The sequence below is a fragment of the Ambystoma mexicanum genome, chromosome 8 (genome assembly GCF_040938575.1).
Source record: "Ambystoma mexicanum isolate Mex_15411 chromosome 8, UKY_AmexF1_1, whole genome shotgun sequence".
Lineage (NCBI taxonomy): Eukaryota > Metazoa > Chordata > Amphibia > Caudata > Ambystomatidae > Ambystoma > Ambystoma mexicanum.
In genome coordinates, this window is record NC_090929.1 from 776,186,436 (window position 1) to 776,208,112 (window position 21,677).

The 21,677-nt window shown below is 44.3% G+C and overlaps 1 protein-coding gene across 1 annotated transcript in view; it reads right to left on the bottom strand.

The window, feature by feature from the left end:
- The window catches only part of MYPN (myopalladin), a 1,604,598-nt gene that overhangs the window by 1,158,848 nt on the left and 424,073 nt on the right, over positions 1-21,677 (bottom strand). The window contains exon 6 of the mRNA XM_069610599.1: positions 2,754-2,825. Coding sequence (XP_069466700.1) covers positions 2,754-2,825 — 72 coding nt within the window. The remainder of the gene's footprint in view (positions 1-2,753; positions 2,826-21,677) is intronic.

Here is a 21,677-nt window from a genome sequence, read left to right on the forward strand (position 1 = left end):
ACTCTTCAATAAAATCAAACTACCTTGCCCTCCACAATTTGCGCTTTTGGTATCTGAACCTGGAAGCTACTTCGATTGGACACTAGACTCATGGTCAAAAAGATGCCTCGACATCTTAGCTGACTTGGGAACTTCAAAAGAGACTGTGACCAATAACACTTTGTATGTGAAAAAAATCGTATGGACACATGACTGGCAAGAGACCGAAATAAAAAGATCTCAGTCGAAGACTCATAGGCTCACGAAGACTCTGACGGCCTCTTATAACCAAACTCCGGCCTACCTGACAAAGTTCCCAAGCGTTAAACATCGAAACTTGTACATGAGTTTTCAGTTCAATATTCTCCATAATAATACTACACTTTATATATATGGCTTGGCTGTGCATTGTAATGCACCGGAGGAGACTCTAAAATATTTGATTTTGTTTTGTCAAAAACTACAAAGCTTAAGAACCTTGTATCTAAATAGTCAGTTATCGGCACAATTCGGTCTATATGCTGAAGCCTGGTGGGAGACTCTTTATGTAGCCGAGATGCTCAGATGGACTCATGCGTTAACTACATTTTTAGAAATAGTTTTGGGGAGATTGCTAATTGCTTAAATGCAGATGGAAGGTGTTTTGTTATTCTTGAGATAAATGGTAAATAAAAGTTTGTAATAAACTGCAAACCTTAATAAAAGAAACAAAAAGTAGAGTAGTCATCTAGAGTGGTGCAGTGGTGGTGTAGAGTGTTGGTAGGGTGGTGGTGTGCAGTTGTGGAGTGGTGGATTAGTATAGAGTTGTATTGCAGAGTGGTGGTGTGGTGGTATATGGGTGTGGGGGTGTCAAGATATGGGTGCATGGTGGTGTGGAACGTGGTGTGGTGTTATGTAAGGTGATGGTGGGGTGCGGAGGTGTAGAGGTGTGGGGGTATTGTGGTGTGGTTTGGTGGTAAAGGGTGACAGTGTAGAATGGTACTGTAGAGTGGTGGTGTGATGATGTGTAGTGGGGGTGGAGGTGTAGGTGTGTGGTGGTGTGCTCATGGTGGTCTGGAGTAGAGTGTTGTAGTGGTGGTGCTATGGAGGTGAGGAGTTGGGTGGTAATGGGCTCCCTACAGCAAAATAGCATTACCCGCTGTCCTGAAAATCTTGATTGGAAATGTGTGTCTGTATCATTTCTCCATTGTTGTATTTTTATACCTGGTTTGGATCTTTGTCTATTGGAATTTGTGCTTGCTTGCAGCAAGTTTTAATTCCTTTATAAAGAAACCCACAACACATTTGAAAACATGACAATAGTGGGTCGGGTCACAATCACAAACAGATAAGATTTTCTTTTTTTTAAATGTTTCTTGGGACAGCAGGCATTGTTCATCTTGAGGGGGCATGGGTTTGAGGAGACCGAGTCACAGCGAGCGGGGCTGAGCTCTCCTGCAGCGTTGTGCTGGGAATAGAGCATTGGGAGACCGAGACACACACATTGATAAGCAAGAACAAAGGAAGGTTCACTGCGCACCAAAACATAACTAAGGCATGTGAATTCAAAAGCAATTCAAGATTACCCCAATTAGTGCAGACCCATGCACATTGGGTCAAATGTTGGAAGGTCACTGACACCCTCTTCTGTGTAGCAAATGTTTTGATACATGTGTTGATACTTTGCTCTACCAAAAGGTGCCAAGACTAAAACATGGAGATGAAATAAATGTCCTCATAAATCTCCTTTGGAGATCTGCTGTGAAAGGCTATTTGTTGATGCTGAAATGTAGCATAAATGTATGCCCGCACAAAATGTCAATGTGATTTCCTGCAAATCCTATAAAGTACCCCTGCAAATTGAATTTTACAATACTTTTATAAAACTGAGATTTTTAAATGAATGGATAGATGGTGATAGATTAGCATGACACATATTTAAACTGTGGAGCTAAATACGTAATGAATTATGCAAATTATAGAACCGCCATACGTTCAGAACAACACTTAAGGCCTGGTTTTCCACAAGACTCTAAGTAAACCCAAGTTCTCACCTAGCCCTGAAAGCATATAAAGTACTCTATAGTCCACCAGAAGCAACAAAACAAAGAGGGTCAAGGTCCATTCACATGGACACATCATCCTATTTTAGAAGTACCCGGTCACTCCCTGCAAAGACCCTGTATCTCTAATACCCACTATCTGTCTCATAACACTCTCCTCTTGGGCTATAGCAAGAAAGAACGCATGTCCAAATCCTTCACTCTCTCATTGAACTATCCACCCCTTACACTGCTACACAACCAATCAATTATTTTACTGCTGCCTATCGAACAATGTATTCATCAATAAAGAATAAAAAATAAAAATATCTGATCCCGTCCCCTTACATTTTTTTAATTGTTCGTCCATACACCATTGCTATGAAGAATGTTTTAACTCCAGCATTCCATGACTTAGGAATGTATACCTGTCTGGTGAGTGAATGTTCAAGAGTGCAATAGGTTAATTCTGAGTTTTCATTGGGATCCAATGCACTCATAGTGCGGCAGCAGTATCCTCCCATGCCCCCCTACAACTCACCTCACTCTGCTTTTTCACCTGAGCATGGTACATACAGCACATTACACCTAGGGATGATTTATGAAATAATCGAGTGTAGTCTGTTCCCCATGGGAATATCATCACAATTTCAAAACCCTGGCATCACTTTCTAAGATGTTCCTCTGTATTTATACTTTACAATGTAATACAAAACTAAATGTCACGTGGAACTCTATTTGCAGTCACTGTACCTTTGTAAAAACAGGAGCTGCGATTAATGGTTTTCCATCCAGTCCCTGCAAATGGTTGTTGGGGTTTTCAGCCTGAAATTAAAAGAACATATTTAAAATCTCACTTACTCCATTCTATACACATTCGTCATTAATAAAAAAAAATATTGATTCTATCAATATTCCTTTTTGAAAGGTACAAATCCATTCCGCAGGTTTGTTGTGCGTGAAATAATTCAACAGAAGGCATACTATTCCTCAATTTCTTAGAGAAAATGATCAAGAATCAAAATAAGAAACCTTTTTCCCCTTTAAACAGTACTTGTTAAAATCTCCTTTTATAGCTTCAAAACATGAAAATATACAAAATAAAGGTGTGATATTTCAGTGCCATTCCAACATAATTCTAATTCGAACTCAAAGCTATCACATATTGATTCAATCTATACTTGCATTCCCTATTTTCATAATGTAATCGGTATACCTATTCAACAGTAACATTTCACGCACTGAAAATATTAAGATTGCTTAATGACACCAGTTCTATTAGGGGTGAGAATGGTGGGACATATGGAGGAAAGGGGACTATGGACTAGGAGTATGTTAGGATTGGTATGATTTGACCATGGCAACATTTTCGTGGCGGATTGGCCCATAGTAAATTTCACTGCGAACCCAATTTTGCTGCGGGCAAAATCATACCACTCCTTCCCCCCACCCTCCGTCCATCCCGCCAAAACATCCCCACCTTCCTCCAATACATCCCCACCCACCTCCCCCCCACTTACCTTTCACCGTCCCAATTACATCTGACCCTAACGTGTTATTTCCGTCCATGCAACGTAGGTCGGAACTGATGATGCATGGTCCCTTACTATGTTTTTGTTTTTCAAGTCCCTCATTTCCAATGTCCTGGAAGCAGGGGACACCCTTGCAACCCCTGTTCCCATCATAGAGAGCAAGAGGAGCGGGGGACAACCCACAAATCCTGTTCCCCTTGTTCGCTATAATGGAACTCTATGGCCCATTTGACTGAATTTTTGGTTGTACGATCATTTCGTTCAGCCTAAATTCAGTCAAATGGGTCATACGGTCAAAAAGATTTGATCAAATTGGCCAATACCGTACGATAGTCACTACGGTGAGTAACTTATAATTACTCCTATGTCCCGTCCCCTTTCCTCTATACTGCATGGGCGATTACAAATGAATGTAGTCCCACAATGGAGAGTTGCCCCTCTTAAGAAAACAAGTTCCACAACACTGCCTGGCCAAATGCTGCATCTGACCTGCAGCTGGCATCCAAGCAGTAGTGCTTGCAGAAGGCTGAGGGAGTAGCCCACATAGCCACCTTGCTGATAACCTGCTATGGGACGTGTCTTTGGAAAGCTACCACCGTGGTCTTCGCTCTGATGGCGTGGGCATGCATGTTTGCTGGCAATGCCTTGTGCTGCCCCTCATACGCTTCCTTGATGGCCATAACCATCCACCTTGCTATGGAAGACTTGGAGGCCTGACAGCCTGGTTTCGATCCCCGAAAGGTGATGAAGAGGGTGTCGATTTACGGAAGCTCTTGGCTCAGTCGAGGTAGTTTTTAGAGCACTTCTGACATCTAGACAGTGTAGTACCCTTTGAGCATCATCCTTAGGGTCCGCGATGAAAGTTGGTAACACTATCTCCTCATTTAAGTGAAAGGAGGAAACAACCTTAGGTAAGAATGTGGGGTGTGTTCTGAGCAACACCTTGTCATTATGAAATGTTCTATATGGCTTTGAAACCACTAGTGCCTGGATCTCACTGATTCAGCATGTCGAGGTAAGGCCCATTAGAAGGGCCATCTTAATGGTTACTAGCCTGATGTCCAAAGATGCCATTGGCTCGAATGGTTTATGCGCCAGGGCGCCTAGGACCACATTGAGATCCCACACCGGGTGCGGTTTCTTGATAAGTGGGTATAGTCTAGTCAGGCCCGTTAAGTGACTCTTAACCACTGGATTCGAGGATGAGAATACCTCCTCCTGAGAGTTCTTGTAAGCTCAAATGGCCACCAGATAAGTGTGGCATGTGTCTACTTGCATGCCTGAGTGTGCAAGGCGTGCCAAGAAGGAGAGCACGTCGTCCAACGAGTAAGTCAAAGGATCAATTTCCTTTGATTATGCCCAGTGACAGAACCTGGTCCACTTGCTTTCGTACTGGCTCCTGGTGGTGTCACTCCTAACCCCTGTATAATGGCCAGGTTAGCCTGTGACAGGTACAGATGCTTTGGGGAGACCTGTTCTGGAACCACGCTGCAAGGGCTAACTTCTGTGGAAGGGCATTGATTTTGATTTCGAAAATGTCTAACGTGCACCAGACAGATTCAACTATATTCAGGCGCAGATGGCAAATGTTAGAATCAAATATACGCAGTGCATGAATTTAATTATATAACTGTGGTAGGTTTATCGGAACAGAAAAGTTTTCAATCTTTTTTGAACAAGACCAGCGATTCACACGTTCTGATCTCAAGAGGGAGTTGATTCCAGATTTTTGCCCCAAACACTCCGAATCTTCTGTCTCCCCTGGAGACCAGATTGGACCGTGGAACACAAATCAGAACTTTGTCTCCAGAAAGGAGCTCTCTACTTGGGCAATACTGGACAATCTTCTCTGCAAGATATTCTGGGGCAAGCCCCCTCAAGCATTTATAGCTCAGGCATGCCACTTTAAATGTAATCCTGTCCTCCACCAGTCAGTGGAGGGATTTCCGTAGCATGGAGACATGGTCCCACTTCCTAAGGTGTCCAATCACTGTAACTGTGGCATTCTGAGCCTTGCGCAATCTGGTGACTTGTTTGGCTGGGATTCCTGCTAAAGGACTGTTACAGTAGTCCAGGTGGGGGTTGATCATTGCCCACACCACCACTGCCTGATCCTCTGTCAGGATTGAAGGGAGCACATTCCTCAGTAACCATAGTGCATGAAATACTGCCTTCACCTTGGCCCCCACCTTTGCTTCACTGCCAATATTCTCGTGTCATACACAGGCCAAGTTTTACATTATTTTGGTGTAGTGCAGTTGCTCCCAAAAAATCAGTGGGGGTACTCTCTGTCTCTGTGCAGACATTTTACTCTTCGGGCCAAACAGTATCATCTCTGTCTTAGTTGTGTTCAGCTGGAGATGATTGTATGTCATCCAGTTATTAAGCTCGTCCATACATAGATTTATTTTCTCAAATAGATCGTTGATATTCTTTATCTCAATAAAAATCTGAGTATCATCCGCATATGAATGGAACCGCATACCATGCTTCTTAAATATATTGAATACTGGACAGGAGTAGAAGTTAAAGATTAGAGAGGACAGGGAAGAACCCTGTGGCACCCCACTATCAAGGCATACCATCTCAGAGGTGAAACCTTCCAGCACCGCTCTTTGCGTCCTATCCTTAAGAAAGCATGCAAACCACTTTACTACCTGTTCGGAAGCCCTCCCCACATGCCCAATACTTTGTAGCATAATTAAGTATTCCACAGTATCAAAGGCTGCGAAAAGATCCAACATCAATAATACTGTGGACCCCCCGTTGTCCACAACCTCCAACAGGTCATTGTGCACTGCTAGTGGAGCTGTCTCTGTCCCATATTTGGGACTGAACCCAGATTGTAGCTTATCCAACACACTCTCCCTGTCCACAAACACCTGAAATTGTGTACAGACTACCTTCTGTAAAATCTTTGTAGGCCATATCAGGTTGACGACTGGAGATTAGTTCTTCAGGTTTTACAGGTCCAAGTTAGATTTCTTTAACAAAGGTTTCACTAATGCTCTTTTCAAGCGGACCTGGCCCTCCTGCAATGACTTGTTCACAAATGTTGTAATGAACAGTGTAATGTTAGTCGTCAATCATTTAGTCGTACATGCCAGCATTGCACATGAAAGGTAATTTGTGGGCTTTAATTGGGTGACAAGGGAGAAGATCATTTCCTCATCCACACCTTGGAAGTGAAAACCCTCTTCCCCCACCTTCTTCTCTCAATGTTCCTTTCTTCCACCAGCTCCAGCCCAAGCTTTTGGCACCTTCCCATAGCAATATTCCTTTGAATTACTGCTATCTTTTCCTTAAAAAAGCAGTTAAATGTATTTGCTTGATCCTGTGAGGGAATCATCATAGTACCAATACAAGCAGGACTACCAAATCTAGAAACAACCTCAAATACTGCCTTTGCTTGATTCCCTGCTTGCTTAATTCCCTTATGTAGGAACTCCCTTTTTGCTTCAAACAGGGCCACTTTATAGGATTTTAAAACCGCCTTTGCTCCAACTGCGTTACTATCCAATTTATTAAGTCTCCAGGTTTTATTACAAATTAACAAGGGGGGTCCTGGGAGTCCCTCTGCCAGAATATTAGTCCTGGTTACGAGAGACTTACCCAGAGTCTTTAGCTCACTATCTTTCACAGAGAAGAAATATCCCAAACATATCAGTCTTTGCCCTGCCCTGGGGCAGTCCAGCACCGAAATGCTAGGCAATTCTCCTCTGAACAAGAGTACCAACAGAAACCCCAGACACGTGTTTCGGTCTGGTTGGACCTCATTAGTAGGGTGGATCTGTGGCTCTCTAAGAATAGTGAGCAAGGGGTCCATGTCTGGATTCCCCTAGTAACTTAGGGTGAGACCCAAAGCTACTTAAATATGCAAATTAACAAGGGGGGTCCTGGTTACGAGAGACTTACCCAGAATCTTTAGCTTACTATCTTTCACAGAGAAGAAATATCCCAAACATATCAGTCTTTGTCCTGCCCTGGGGCAGTCCAGCACCGAAATTCTAGGCAATTCTCCTCTGAACAAGAGTACCAACAGAAACCCCGGACACGTGTTTCGGTCTGGTTGGACCTCATCAGTAGGGTGGATCTGTGCCTCTCTAAGAATAGTGAGCAAGGGGTCCACGTCTGGATTCCCCTAGTAACTTAGGGTGAGACCCAAAGCTACTTAAATATGCAAATTAACAAGGGGGGTCCTGGGAGTCCCTCTGCCAGACATTAGTCCTGGTTACGAGAGACTTACCCAGAGTCTTTAGCTCACTATCTTTCACAGAGAAGAAATATCCCAAACATATCAGTGCCTCCACAGATCCACCCTACTGATGAGGTCCAACCAGACCGAAACACGTGTCTGGGGTTTCTGTTGGTACTCTTGTTCAGAGGAGAATTGCCTAGCATTTCGGTGCTGGACTGCCCCAGGACAGGACAAAGACTGATATGTTTAGGATATTTCTTCTCTGTGAAAGATAGTGAGCTAAAGACTCTGGGTAAGTCTTTCGTAACCAGGACTAATGTCTGGCAGAGGGACTCCCAGGACCCCCTTTTTAATTTACATTTTTAAGTAACTTTGGGTCTCACCCTAAGTTACTTGGGGAATCTAGACGTGGACCCCTTGCTCACTGTTCTTAGAGAGGCACAGATCCACCCTACTGATGAGGTCCAACCAGACCGAAACATGTGTCTGGGGTTTCTGTTGGTACTCTTGTTCAGAGGAGAATTATCTAGCATTTCGGTGCTGAACTGCCCCAGGGCAGGACAAAGACTGATATGTTTAGGATATTTCTTCTCTGTGAAAGATAGTGAGCTAAAGACTCTGGGTAGGTCTTTTGCAACCAGGACTAATTTCTGGCCGAGGGACTCCCAGGACCCCCTTTTTAATTTCCAGGTTTTATTAGCCTGACGCAGCTGTTTGCGTAATAAGGCCAGTGCAGGACCAAACCAGGGTTTGGACTTCCTAGTCCTTTTTAGTTTCAATCGGGCATACTTGGAGCATATCGCCTCCAGAATGTCCATCCCATTGGTAAAACATTCTTCAGAAGTTAGTGAAGTATCAATATTTGCCAAGCTAGGCTGTATTTCTTCACCTGGAATTTATGGCAGGTCATCAGCTCTACGCATCCAGATTTGTGGGTTTTCCCTTCCTTCTCCCCTCTGCAGCTTCCTCCCTGATTGTCCAAATAGCTGGACACAATTATCTGACCATAATATTGGCATTGTTTCAGAAAAATGAACCACCTTTCGCCTAGAGACTATCAAATTCAGACAGTGACCTTTATTATGGGATGTTAAGGTTGTCAGAACTTTTAGATCATGATTATCCAGGATCTCAGCTAAAGCAACTGAATCTGGATTGGTGGAACTATTCAACCAGAAATTCCAGTCACCGAGCCATAGTAGCTCCTTATATTTACTCCTGTTCAATGTTCGGTACAGGTCAAGTGATTCTAAGAAGTTACCTACTGGACCTGGAGGTCTGTAACCCCCAATCACTTTTATTGAACTTGAGCGGGACAATGTGATGGTAAACTCTACCATCTGTGCATCTCCAACCCAGTCCAACTCATCCATGTGTGAGAGAATGATGGTTGACTTATAAATTATAGCAATACCACCCCCTCTTTCATGCAGCCAATCAATTCTCTGGCTGAGATACTTTTTGGGACCAGTTTATGAAACATAGACTGGCTCCAATGTATAAACCAGGTTTCAGTCAGTAGTAGGAGCTCCGAAGCATATTCCTGTACAAGCTCTCCCAGCTCTACTGCATGAGCTACTGCCAACCGTGCATTAACCAGTCCAGCTTTAATAACTACAGGTTCTGTTCCCTTGAGCTGGTCTCCAACCAATTTTTGTGTCTTACTGACCAATCCCCAACAAACCTATTTTATTAAGGTCTCTCAATTCCAATCTTCCCCTTCCATTATTTAGCTCATTCAGATATAACGTTGTATATGTCTGCCCACCCAGACCCAAAAATGCTCTTACCTGAGTATTCAATTAACCTGAACTAGAGAAAAAATGGCAGCGTGCCCTGCCGGCTGCAGGCGCTCAGGCCACAAACAGGCCTAAACAGACTTTGCGTTAGCGCTTCTTGCTGACGCGAGTCAGTTATGGCCTGTGTGGCGCGGAAATGACACGTTCGGGTCACAACTCGTGCAGGCGACTTTGTGGGGTGTGGTCCCTGTTCACGCCGCTTGGCGTTCAACCATAACATTACATGAAAATCAGAAAGGTAATGCTCCAAGAGGTTGCCAAAAAGACCCCTCCCCAAGGTAGGTATTAGTACGTAACTATAAAATAAAACAAATACAAACATTCTGACATACTAAAAAGTATACTATAATACTAAAAATCATCAATCTCGGCACAGTAAATATATTTAAATCCTACAGTCATGCAATAACACTCTCAAACACAAAGGAGAGGGTGGATGTATGTGCCCCCCTGCTCAGAGAGTAGGTGTGCTGGGCCCAGCGGGAAGTGTACGGGGGCCTGGTCCGACAGGCTCAGCAGCTCCGAGAACCAGGGACGTGCTGGCCACTATGGGGCTATCAGGATGATCCGAAGGCCTCTCGACTCCCTGATCCTGCAGATGACCCTGTGCACCAGGGGAGTGGGGGGAAAGAGTAAGCAGTCATGTTGTTCCATTGGATCTGCATTGCGTCGCCCCTTGCTAGGGAGCAAACTGGGTGCCACGCCTGTTGGTACTGGTGGCGAAGACCTGTGGATGACCCCATCTGTTGAAGATCCCCTGAAGGACCTGCTCGTCCAACTGCCATTTGTAGGTGTCCGTGTTCAGGCTGCTGAGCCTGTCTGTCTGTAGGTTGGACTCCCCTAGGAGGGGGACTGCTGACAGGTGTGTGTTGTTCACCAGTGCCCACTCCCAAATGTCGACCGCAAGTCTACAGAGGAGTGGTGTCCGGGTGCCACCCTACTTGTTGATACAATACATGCAGGTGGGGCTGCCTGTTTCAATGAGAATTGCCCTGCCAGTGATCATAGGTAGTAAGGCTTTGAGAGCAAGCCAGATAGCTATCATCTCAAGCCAGTTGATATGTGTCATCTGCACCTGCCGGGACCATACTCCATGGACGCTGTGGTTGTCCAAGGTAGCTCCCCATCTCTCTAGGGATTAATGTTAATGGTGATCCGAGGTGTTGGTTGCTGGAAGGGCCTGCCTATCCGCAGGTTGTTGTCCTTACCCCACCAGATTAGATCCTGGTGGAGCTGTCGTGATATGCTGACCTGCTCCACCTGCAAACCCTTCTCCTGGTTCCAGGAGGCTGAGAAATGTAGCTGCAACCCCCTCATTTTGAGCCTCGTATGTGGCACTGCAAGAAGACATGTGGCCATAACCCCCAACAGGTGTTGGTACCACCACGCCAAGGCCACTGCTCTGCTGAGAAAATGCCCAGTGGCCCTCTTGATGGACATGATCTTGTCCTCCGAGGGAAAGATCCTCTAGAAGCTTGTATCCTAGATAAGTCCCAGGAAGCTCAGGCACTGTGTGGGCAGAAACGGTGACTTTTTGAGATTGATAGAAAATCCTAGGTCGTATAGTGTATGCATGAGAGCAGATGCTGGATGTTGGAGCACCTCCGGAGATCTCGCCCTGACTAGCAAGTCGTCTAGATATGGGTAAATATGATGGCCTTGCGACATGAGTAGGGCTGCCACTGCGGTCATTAGCCTTGTAAAGACCATGGGGCCGAATTGAGTCCAAAGGGTAGAACCCTCTATTGGAAGTGAACACCCATGATCCTGAACCTCAGGAAGGACGCCCCCAATCGGGACGTGTAGGTAGGCATCCTTCAGATGCAGGGAGCACATCCAGTCTCCCGCACACAATGTCTCTGCTATGAAGGCTGGGGTAACCATCTTGAACTTTTGGCGGGGAAGGGAGAGTTTCAATATGGAAAGGTCTAATACAACTCTTAGGTCAGCCTGGTTCTTTCTGTGTATTTTGAAAATTCGTGAATAGAAGCCCATGCCCTGCTGTGAGGCTAGGACTTCCTCCACGGCCTGGCTCGCTATTAAAGAGCGTATTGCCGCCAACAGAGTTGCTGTACCAATCTGCAGGAGCGGAGGGGAGGAAGAAGGAGAAGGAAGAATGGGGAGATGGAAGCCTATGGATACTACTGAGTAGATCCATGGGTCTGTTAACCTTGTCCGCCAGAGGTTTGTGTAAAGGGCAAGCCTGCCCCCGACTTGCGACTCGTGGATCTGGATGGGCCTGTCACAATTTCTTCCCCTCTGATTCTGGGGCTGAGGAGGGGGACAGGAAAAACCTACAAGGTCAGTAGTATCACCGTACTACTGAGTGCTGTGCCACAAGTGGCAATAAGTATTGGCGGGCACCCTCAGAATTTCTGTCCAAGCCAACCCAGCCTCAACAGACAGTTGCAGGCACTATCATCGAACTGGATATAGAAGAAGTTCTAATGGCAGAAGACCGGATTGTTTTGATAGCAGTTTATTCCAACAACCTGGAGAGGGGTACGGTTCTGTGCATTGACCACACAAAGCCAATGGAAAATGTCTTGGATGAGGAGTTGTTTGAGAACCGAGAAAAAGAGGGAGAAATAATACTGGAAGCGTGTGTTCCATGTGAAATTATGATCCAGTACAGACATGTAGTGTGTCCCATGTTGTTAGTAGGGACTGCTCCTTTACTTAGCTCTGCAGATTTGGCCGAAGTTCCTGACAAATTGTGGACAAACAATCCACATGATGTGGGATTTTAAAAGGTGTCACGCAGATAAGTATCACTCCGAAACCGGTTGATGTGCTGCCGCAAGTAAAACAGTATCCGCTTTCAAAGGCAACAAAAGGGGGGATTTATGACACCATTATGGCCCTTTTACATCAGGGCATTATAGTATCTTCAAGTTCACCCTGTAACTTGTCTATATATCCGGTGAAGAAATCGAAAGGTGGTAGTTGCAGGATGATTCAGGATCCACAACCTCTTCATGACATTGTAATTGTAATTGGTTATTTATAACGCGCTTAATACCCAGAGGTTTCTAAGCGTGGACCCAGGGATCCAACCTGTGTTGCTCCGGATCATCTTGGTCCAAGACGAGAACGTCGTCCCTGAGATATCCTTGCAAGCCTTGCCAACTAGCCCTGAATTCAGAAAGATTGGTATGTGCTTCACATTCACAGTTTTTGGTGAGAGAAGTGTTTCCCTGATGGGCAGTGTGCAATATTCTAAGAAGTGATAACGGCACCCACTTCTTCAATGAGCTGTTTAAGGAGATTGATGCTCTTTTAGGAATAAAGCACAAGCTGTGCCCCATTTATCACCCTGAGCCCAACAGGGTTTTGGAGAGGATGAATGGCCTGTTCAAAACAAAATGTCCAAGCTGTGTGCGACACTGAAAAGGAATTTAGTGTATTGACTCCCCCTGGCCTTGTTCAGTTTAAGGACTCATCCCTGCAAGGATCATCACCTCTCCCCTCATGAGATTGTGACGAGAAAACATGCACACGCCACTAACTCCTATGCAGGGTGCTTCAGATGCTCACAGGGCTGCGTCGATCCTGGGGGATGAATTCCATTTGTATTTTGCTCAGTTAACCAAGTGTATTAAATACCTTTCTCTACAGATTGCTCCACGTAGATTGGAAGACACCGATAACAGCGCTGCACCGGAATCTGCAAGCTTGCCACCATTGTTTCTGAATGACAAGGTGTATATTAAAAATGGTATCAGAAGGTGGTTTGAGCCCAGTTATAACGGCCCGTCACTGTAGTATATGCTACTCCCCTTGATGTTAAAGTAAAGGAATTGCGTATTTGGGTACATTTATCTGATGTATGTAAAGCACCACAAATTGTGCCCCCACCTGCAAGCATTTTGGCTGAATGTTTTTGAGTTACTGTCGCTGTTCGAGGAAATAGATTTTTTTACTCACAGCAGTATTCATTAGAGTATTTTAGCTTTTTTTCTCTTTATTATTGATGTTTGGGTATTTTAGTGATTTGGAGTATTTTTCTTGCACCATGTTTATTCAAATGCCTAGATTTTGGCACAAGATAAAAAATGTGTATTTTTATTGTTCTCTGTTATGCTCGTCACTGCTCCTACTTCCACTGACACCTCTGTGAGTTCCAAGAAACGGAGGCTGCTTACAGACTTGTGTTATAAGCAGCAGTTATTCTCGCTGGAAGCTCACAGGGAGGTTTCCATGGAGACAGAGGGTGTTTCTGGGACGCTGCGCTCCCTGTCCAAATGTTGTTGCTGGCCGTCACGTGAGGTGAACACCCGTATCACGTGATCTGAATGCGTTTCAATACGTTATTTAAACAATGTGATGGCGGGTGCTGGGTGCTTCTGATTAGCGTTCCAATCTTTGAACTGTTCTGCATTCTGCGTAGCAACATTGTTTCCAGTGTAATTCCTGACCTGAAGTCAACTTTCGTTGCCATGTCTACAGCAATTAATCTGCAATCTGATAACCCAGTAATACCAACTCTGCTCACCCGGGTTTCGGGCTACAGTATTGTGAAAAGAACTGCTATTCCCACTCCCACGGCATTACCAACTGCTGTTGACTACCCTGCTTTCGGGCTACGGTTTGTGTAACGGAACCATGATTCTGAAGCCCGCATCACGTTACCTCCTGTATTTCCAGTTTTCCAACTGCTCTGCTTTAAGGACGGTGCGTCCACAATGCATTGGCTCGTGCTACAGCACGTCTCATCCCATTCTCTTTCTATACAGCGCACATGCTCCCAGTAGTTCCTTCTACAGTGCATATCTGCTCGAAGTGCTGCATTTGGAGCCTCTTCTCCAATACTGGGATCCTGCTTTCACCTACATTGCAGTGAACTATCAGTTTTGACCCTGAATTCATTCCTTTGGTGTACTTCCAAAGACACGTGCACTAGACTCATAGGCGCTTTCCAGGGGACTGTTTAGTGCACCAACTCGACTCTAGTGCGTCCCTCGTGCCATACGGGTACTAGCTCCTAACTAACCTTCCCTTCTCTTACTCGTTTTGTTCTGGACATCTTTCTGGATGATCTAGGACCGCCTTTCTCCTCATTATGGTAAGGGAACACATTAAGGGGACTAGTCACTTATGGGTTACAAGGAGGGGAGGTGGTGAAATGGTCTGATTGTACTATGCATTGAATTTGGTCCATTTGCCTTCCCAGGAGAAGACAAGGGATGGAAAACAAGTCTCCTTGAGAAGCGGATCACTGCTCTCCGACTGATCCTCTGTGTATTGGTGGACGCCTCGACCTTTCAAGTGATTCATTCCTCGTACTTTTGGTTGTATCAGCTAGTGAGGTCGTTTGGAAGGTATTTTTTACTTCTAACATTCCAAATACGGAACAGAGGGCACGTCAGTACGGATCCTTATTACATTCCTGGTGAGTCACTATCTTCCTTATTGGTATCTTGGTGACCAGTTGTGACATTCTCGCAGCAGCATGTTGTTCCGCTTATTTGCAGGTTTGCCTTTACGCTGTTCATATATATATATATATATATTTAGAGTTGTTATATGGGTAGGCCATATAAAGGGGGTGTGGGAATGTAGTAGAAGTACTGTAAATGAATGTACATATGTTCAAGTGTTTTATACATTTTTGGAAGCTACAACACCAAATGATGAATATCTAACCACAGTGGTAAATTTTAGGGAAAAAAGATACAGGATACTTTATTATGGGATTTCCAAATACGACTGACATGGGGTTCAGAGGAGGAAAAAGAGTAATGACCAGTACAAGAGAAAAGTGTTTGGTACAATGTTCATTGTGCATCACCCAGAGTTTAACTATGTATGGTACAGTTAAATGAACTCATTGGGGAAACAAAGGTCCAACGGGAGTTGTAATGCCTGCTCCCTCATCCCCTATGTGTTGGGAGTACCCAAAAATGTTAGTACCTCATGAGATATTGCCTTTAGAGGTCCAGTGTTTGGTACACTTAGTGCTCTGCCGGGTTCGAAGTCTGTTCCAGGGGCACAAGGTACAAGTTGTACTAATGGACAAAGATGAAGAGAAGTGTGCAAATGACAACAGGGCACCACAATGCAAGCCTTGGCCCATGTTGAAATTGGATGGAATATTGTTTATATTGAACAAATGGGAGAAGGCAGTTGTAAGCTGTGCAGCAAGGGGGTTGGCAGGGTTCGAAGAAAAAATTGTATGGAACATCAATAAGAAATGTTTCAAAATATGGTCTGCACACATATCTAAACTGTCATGAATTGAAACACGTGAAACACTGGTAAAAGTGCAAGCGAGGGATGAATAGCAGTTTTGCTTTCGAGGGCATGGAAGGTACCATCACTAAGTGCAATAAGACACTGTCCATTCCAGACCTTGCAAAAGGAAAAACAGCATTGATGGATATGTACTGAGTATGCGGTCAACAAGCGTACCTGCACCTTTCATCCATTGGTGATTCCAGGCGGTCAGTGAAGTTGAGAAGGAAGTGATCAAACTATCTGTCGTAAAGTATTGTTCAAACTGCTAAAGGCAATTCCAGAAAAGTACCGGCTGTACACTAAAACAGAAGTATTCTTCACCTCACTCATGACTCCAGGGATCCAGGCTGCAGCGAATGCCAAGTGGCTGCAGATCGTTCGGTGGGAAGTGATCCAATTGTCGAATGACACTGAACAAGTCATCAATGCAATCAAAAGTGAACTGCTGGTGATCCGGCTGATGACGCTTGAAAATAGATACGTTCTACATATCCTAACAGCGGTAGAAGGGGTCCTTGTGCAAAAAGATTGGGTTGTCATATTGCACATACATACCCCCAAATGACGTGGAGAACAGGTCCCTGATGCATATCATAGGGGCCTTGCACAAGTGGAAGACCGGAATGGAAAACAAAGCAGGAGTGCAGCCTGAAGATTGGTTTGATTAACTAAAGGGGGGAATGTTGGGATGCATGTCCAGACCACCGCCCTGTAGACGATGTAGATTGAGAAAAATATATTAGATCATGGAGATGAATGCAGGACGGTGTAGGGGGAAGGAGTGTGTGTTAGGGGTACGGGTAATTGGCGAGAGAAGGAAACCATATAGGGGAAAGTTAATTAGCAATGTTGCAATTGAATTATGTAGGCTATAGGGTATAGTATGCTAATACACATGACAGTCATAACACCAACTAACATCGCATTCACGAGTAGGACTGAATCCTTGCAGGTCATGTTTTCATAGACAACACAGAACAATGAGGCCTTGCTTCTTGTCTCACCAGTGTATTCCGATTCCCAGGCACGACAAAGAACACACAGATGCCCTCACATCAGTTAAGGTCTTTGAACTAATTAAGTAGAAATGTGTGCAGCCCAAGAAGTGAAGGGCTGCAGCCTAGTACAAAGGTCGTATTCCTGAGAGCGAAGGCAGAGGTCTTGGGATGCCAAAACATGAACCAAGATTTAAGACGTTAGCGCCCCTGATAATGATGGCCACTCAATTTGAGCTACTAGATGTGCAGGGAAATGGGCCCGTAATCCTTCATGAACTGGATTCATTAGTGGGACACTAAGTTCATTCTTGGGGAGGGGGAACTGATAAAGAGGAAAACAGAAAATGACATGATCTATGTTTTGTGCCTGGGGAAGCTAACTAATGATGCCCACAAAGGGGTGAAGGCATGATGGGGGCGCCAACGTGTCTGCGATGAGAAAAGGGCTGCTGCGTCTGCAAGGGCCAGGATGACCTCAAAAAGAGTCCTACTGAGTTCAAATTGATAACCAGGTGCAGTGTACATGGTTAGGATAAAAGCTAGAGTGGTGCCTGTTGATGTTAACCAATTGCTTTGCAGCATTCCATGATGGACGCAGACGTTACTCACGTGTGGTGAAGATGAGTGAGGAGACAGAACTATTTGAAAGATGAGCTATGTGTAATCATTAGCATGTATATAGGCAGTGGGGGGGTGAACTCTGTATATCGGTTACGTTGTGAATGTAGTTTTGTCTTTTTATAATCAATCTCGTACGGAAGACGTCACAGACCTGTGGCAGAGGATTCATAATACCCTGTTGCCTTTTCCTTTTGTATACAAAATAAACCTCTCGTCTTTCTCAAAAGCGGGAGCACCTAGTTTTTTCCCTAGTGGGTTGTATTTTCTTGGTCTGATCATTGGGATTTGCTCTACACAGTTTTACTGCCCATGGTGGTTTCTCTTTTTTGTATATATCGCTTGCCATACAATATACGATCCTGAAGTAAAATTTTCAATATTGACCTATCTACTTTTCAATTAAATAAATAGTTAAAATGTATGATTCATAGTTTGGATATAATAGGAAACAGAAAATGCTTTAGAGAAAGTCAAATTGATTGGAATAGACACAATATTATTGCATTGTAAAAGGATTAGTATGAATTCAGAGAATGCCAGATTTATTTACTACTACATACAACAGTGACCCATTTTCAAGAAACAATCATAACTATCAGAAGCCAATAGCAATGTGGATTGAAAATATTTTCCAAAGATCATTTTAAAAGTCACATTGATTTGAAAAACAGTGGGCCTCATTATAAACTTGGCAGATACGGTATGAACGGTGCTGGTAAGGCACCGGCACCGTTCATACCGTTACCAGCGAATTACGAGCTTAACTCGTAATTGCACCGGCACCGTTATCAACGGTGCTGGTGCAAGCATGCTCCCCACCCCCATTCTGGCCTTTGGGGCAGAATGGGGATCAGGAGCACGGCAATACCGCCACCCACGAATGGGCAATTACCGGCCCATTCAACTCGTAATGGGCCAGTTATTGCCCAATCGCTGGTGGCAGTGCTGGTACCGAGTTTGGTGGTAGCCGTGCTGTTTTACCTATTGGTTTAGTCCTACCATTGGTTCATGCCATTAAAACTTTTCGAGGACAAAAATAGAACAGTCAACGTAGGTTAATTACAAAGGGAAATGAAAATAATCTTATTAATTATAAAAGCAAATGTAAGCCAATGCTTAAATATAATAGTTATGTGATTGCTTGATACAGAAATCATTGGAAAAGAACATATTTAAATATATACTGTGATAATTAAATATAGCCCAATAAAACAATAATTATATCAACATTATTTTAAATCACTATGAGGTGCCATCCCATCAAGTCAAATAAACTTATTTTAGGTCTCATGTTTACTTATTTGATCATAATAGTCACATTTTAATCACACAAACATAATTAATTTATCATCTAGATTAGCCCATTTGTTGATTTTGTTTCTTATGTAAGGCCCATTTACAGCATAACCTACTTAATTTTAAAGTATTCACTCTTCCAACAGATTTGTTCACTCTACTGATACCAAAGAAATGTAATGTTTTAGAATTTTGATCAAGGTTTCAGTAAAGTGAACCCCAATACAGATAGAACAATGTTTATTGCTACTACAAATAGATTCTGTGTTTTATTGTTCTGATTGGTTGCACAAGTTACTCTTTAGCGCATGGACACGTCATTGCATATGTTTACATCTAGAATGGCTTTTTTAGTTTAGTTTAGTTTCTTTGTTTGTACCACACGCCGAACCCTCAGGTAACTGGGCGTCAAAAACGTATACAAGAGTTACAGACAGTATAAAGCAACAACAACACATAACAACAACATTAAGTGTAGGTAGACCATGGTACATAGGGGTTGCAAGTTGAGAGCAACAGTGGCACTACCAGGCTGCTAGTGTTATGTCAAGCAAGCAAAGTATTTTGAGGGTGAGAAAGCCGATCACTCATGTTTTTTGCTGAATAGCCAGCACTTTACTTTGGCTCTAAAGGTCCAGAACGAAGGTTCCATTCTAAGGGTGAGGGGTAGAGCGTTCCACTGTCTGGCGGCTAACACAGGGAAGCTTGCTCCTCATGCTCTTTTTAGGTGGAATCTAGGAACGCTCAGGCAGAGCGAATACACAGCTCTAGTTGGTATAGCTGGTTGGCGTTTGTTGACTTTAACTGATAGGTATTTGGGGGCAGAGTTCGAAAGGCATTTGTGGGTGATGACGAGCGTTCAGTGGGCGATTCTATCATGTACAGGGAGCCAGTGGGCATCCCGTCTGAAGCTTGTCATGTGAATAGATCTAGGGATGCTTAATGCTGATCTTAAGGCATTATTTTGAAGGACCTGGAGTTTGTTGAGATTCCATTCAGAGGTGCCTAGGTAGAGGGTGTAAAACAGGCACGGCTACTGACAAACTCGCAATTAATTATGTTTAGTATTTATTTCAAAAACAACATATTATATGTTTGATTTTTAAAACAAGGTTTCTTTTAATGTAGGGCTGTCAAGTTGCAAAAATACTGTTAAAAAAGCTGTACCTAAACTGATCCAGCCCACTGCATGTATGCAAGACTACTTTTCGCTTCCAGAGTGCCTTTAAGTGCTACATACTCAGAATTGAACTAGTGCCTGCACATTTTCACAACTAGTACACTGAAATGCCCTCGCCTTTATGGCCATCCTCTGCAGTGCCAACCTAACCATGGCAACCATCCTCCCTCTACTCAACACAGTCTTACCGCCTGACTTCCGACTTCCAATGCAATCATCTACGTTGCTGCAACCTCCCCATACTCATGTAGAGTCTACAGTCCGCAACAATTGCAAAATGGACTCCCTACTTAACTCCTCTTTCAGCCCTACTGAATGGATCCATCTCTTTGCATCACCTCCCACACCGTGGACTCTCTGTCCAGTGAAAGAGAGGAATTTAAGGCTAGGCTCTCAGATCCCTCACCGTAGGAATCCTCACAGGAGAGACCCTCAACTCCGGCCACCTAAGCCTACGCTCACCAGCCCTACTCTTCGCCCAACTACAATGCCTAAACGTCCCGTAACACCTAACCCAGCTAAACAACCTATCATTAGAGGCGCACTCATTAATGCACGATCCCTGGTCGCCCATGAGCGAGACATTGCAGAGCTAATTTCTAGCAATGACCTGCACTTCCTGGCAATCACTGAGACCTGGCTGCATCAGGCAGCGCGCCCACCATTATCACTAGCCATCCCAGATGGCTACTCAATAATAAGGAAAGATAGAGAGGACAGCAAAGGAGGCGCAGTAGCATTCATTGCGAAACGTCCTTAGGCCTTAGAGCCACCCCCGCTGCCAGTCTCCCCTCAACAGAACTACTGTCAGTCAAGATCCCCCTTTCAGCATCCAAAACTATCCTTATGCACCTCATCTACTGCCCCACAGTTCATATCTCCTCCTTTGAGGAAGACATCTCTGACCTACTGACCAATAACCCCAAACCAGGGTCACAAATAATCCTGCTTGGTGACTTTAACTTAGGCCTCTTTGATCCAAACGACCTCAATGTCACATCCCTGGAAAACAGACTCTCCCAGCTCAGCTTTAACGATCGTGTCACGACTCTGACGCACAATAAAGGAAGAATGCTGGATTGGGTGGCAGATCTCAATTGCTCTACCACCATCCTTCAAAATGAACCCACCGCCTGGTCTGACCATCACGTCATTTACTTTACCATCCAGGGAAATGCTCCAACCACTCTAAGTCCCCACATTGCTCTGCAAGTCCTCGCCAGAAACAACCGAAATATAACGCCCCAAAGCTTACGACCATTAATACAGAACATCCTAGACCCTCCAATTACATGGGGTTGAACTCAAACAAGCTAGTTGACCTTTACAATGACACACTTGAGGCTGCTGTGAACAGTATTGCCCCTATTAAACTATCCAAAGCCAAACCAATAGCCCACCTTTACAAATGGTTTACCCCCGAACTAAAAATCCTCTGGAACGGCAAGAGGGCGGCAGATTCTACTGGAGAAATTCGCCCAAATCCACCAACAAGGCGCTATTCACATCAGCTGCCTCCTCCTACAAAACCACCATCCTCCAATGCAAAAAAGGTAACCTATGACAACCGAATTCTCAAGGCCAAATAAAAATTAAAGAGCTCTTCAGTATTCTCAGGGAACTTGAGTCCCCAGCACCACCATCGGGAACTTGTGTGAAAGATGGAGACTGGTGCGCTAAAATACAGAAAGCTCTTGCAGACAAAATTGCTATGCTCCAATCAAAAATGGAGCAAAAAAAGAACAGCTTGGCCAAGAACGCCAACCCTACTCCCCGTCCTCCTATCCGCACCCCTGACTGCCCTTCCTTCTCTTTC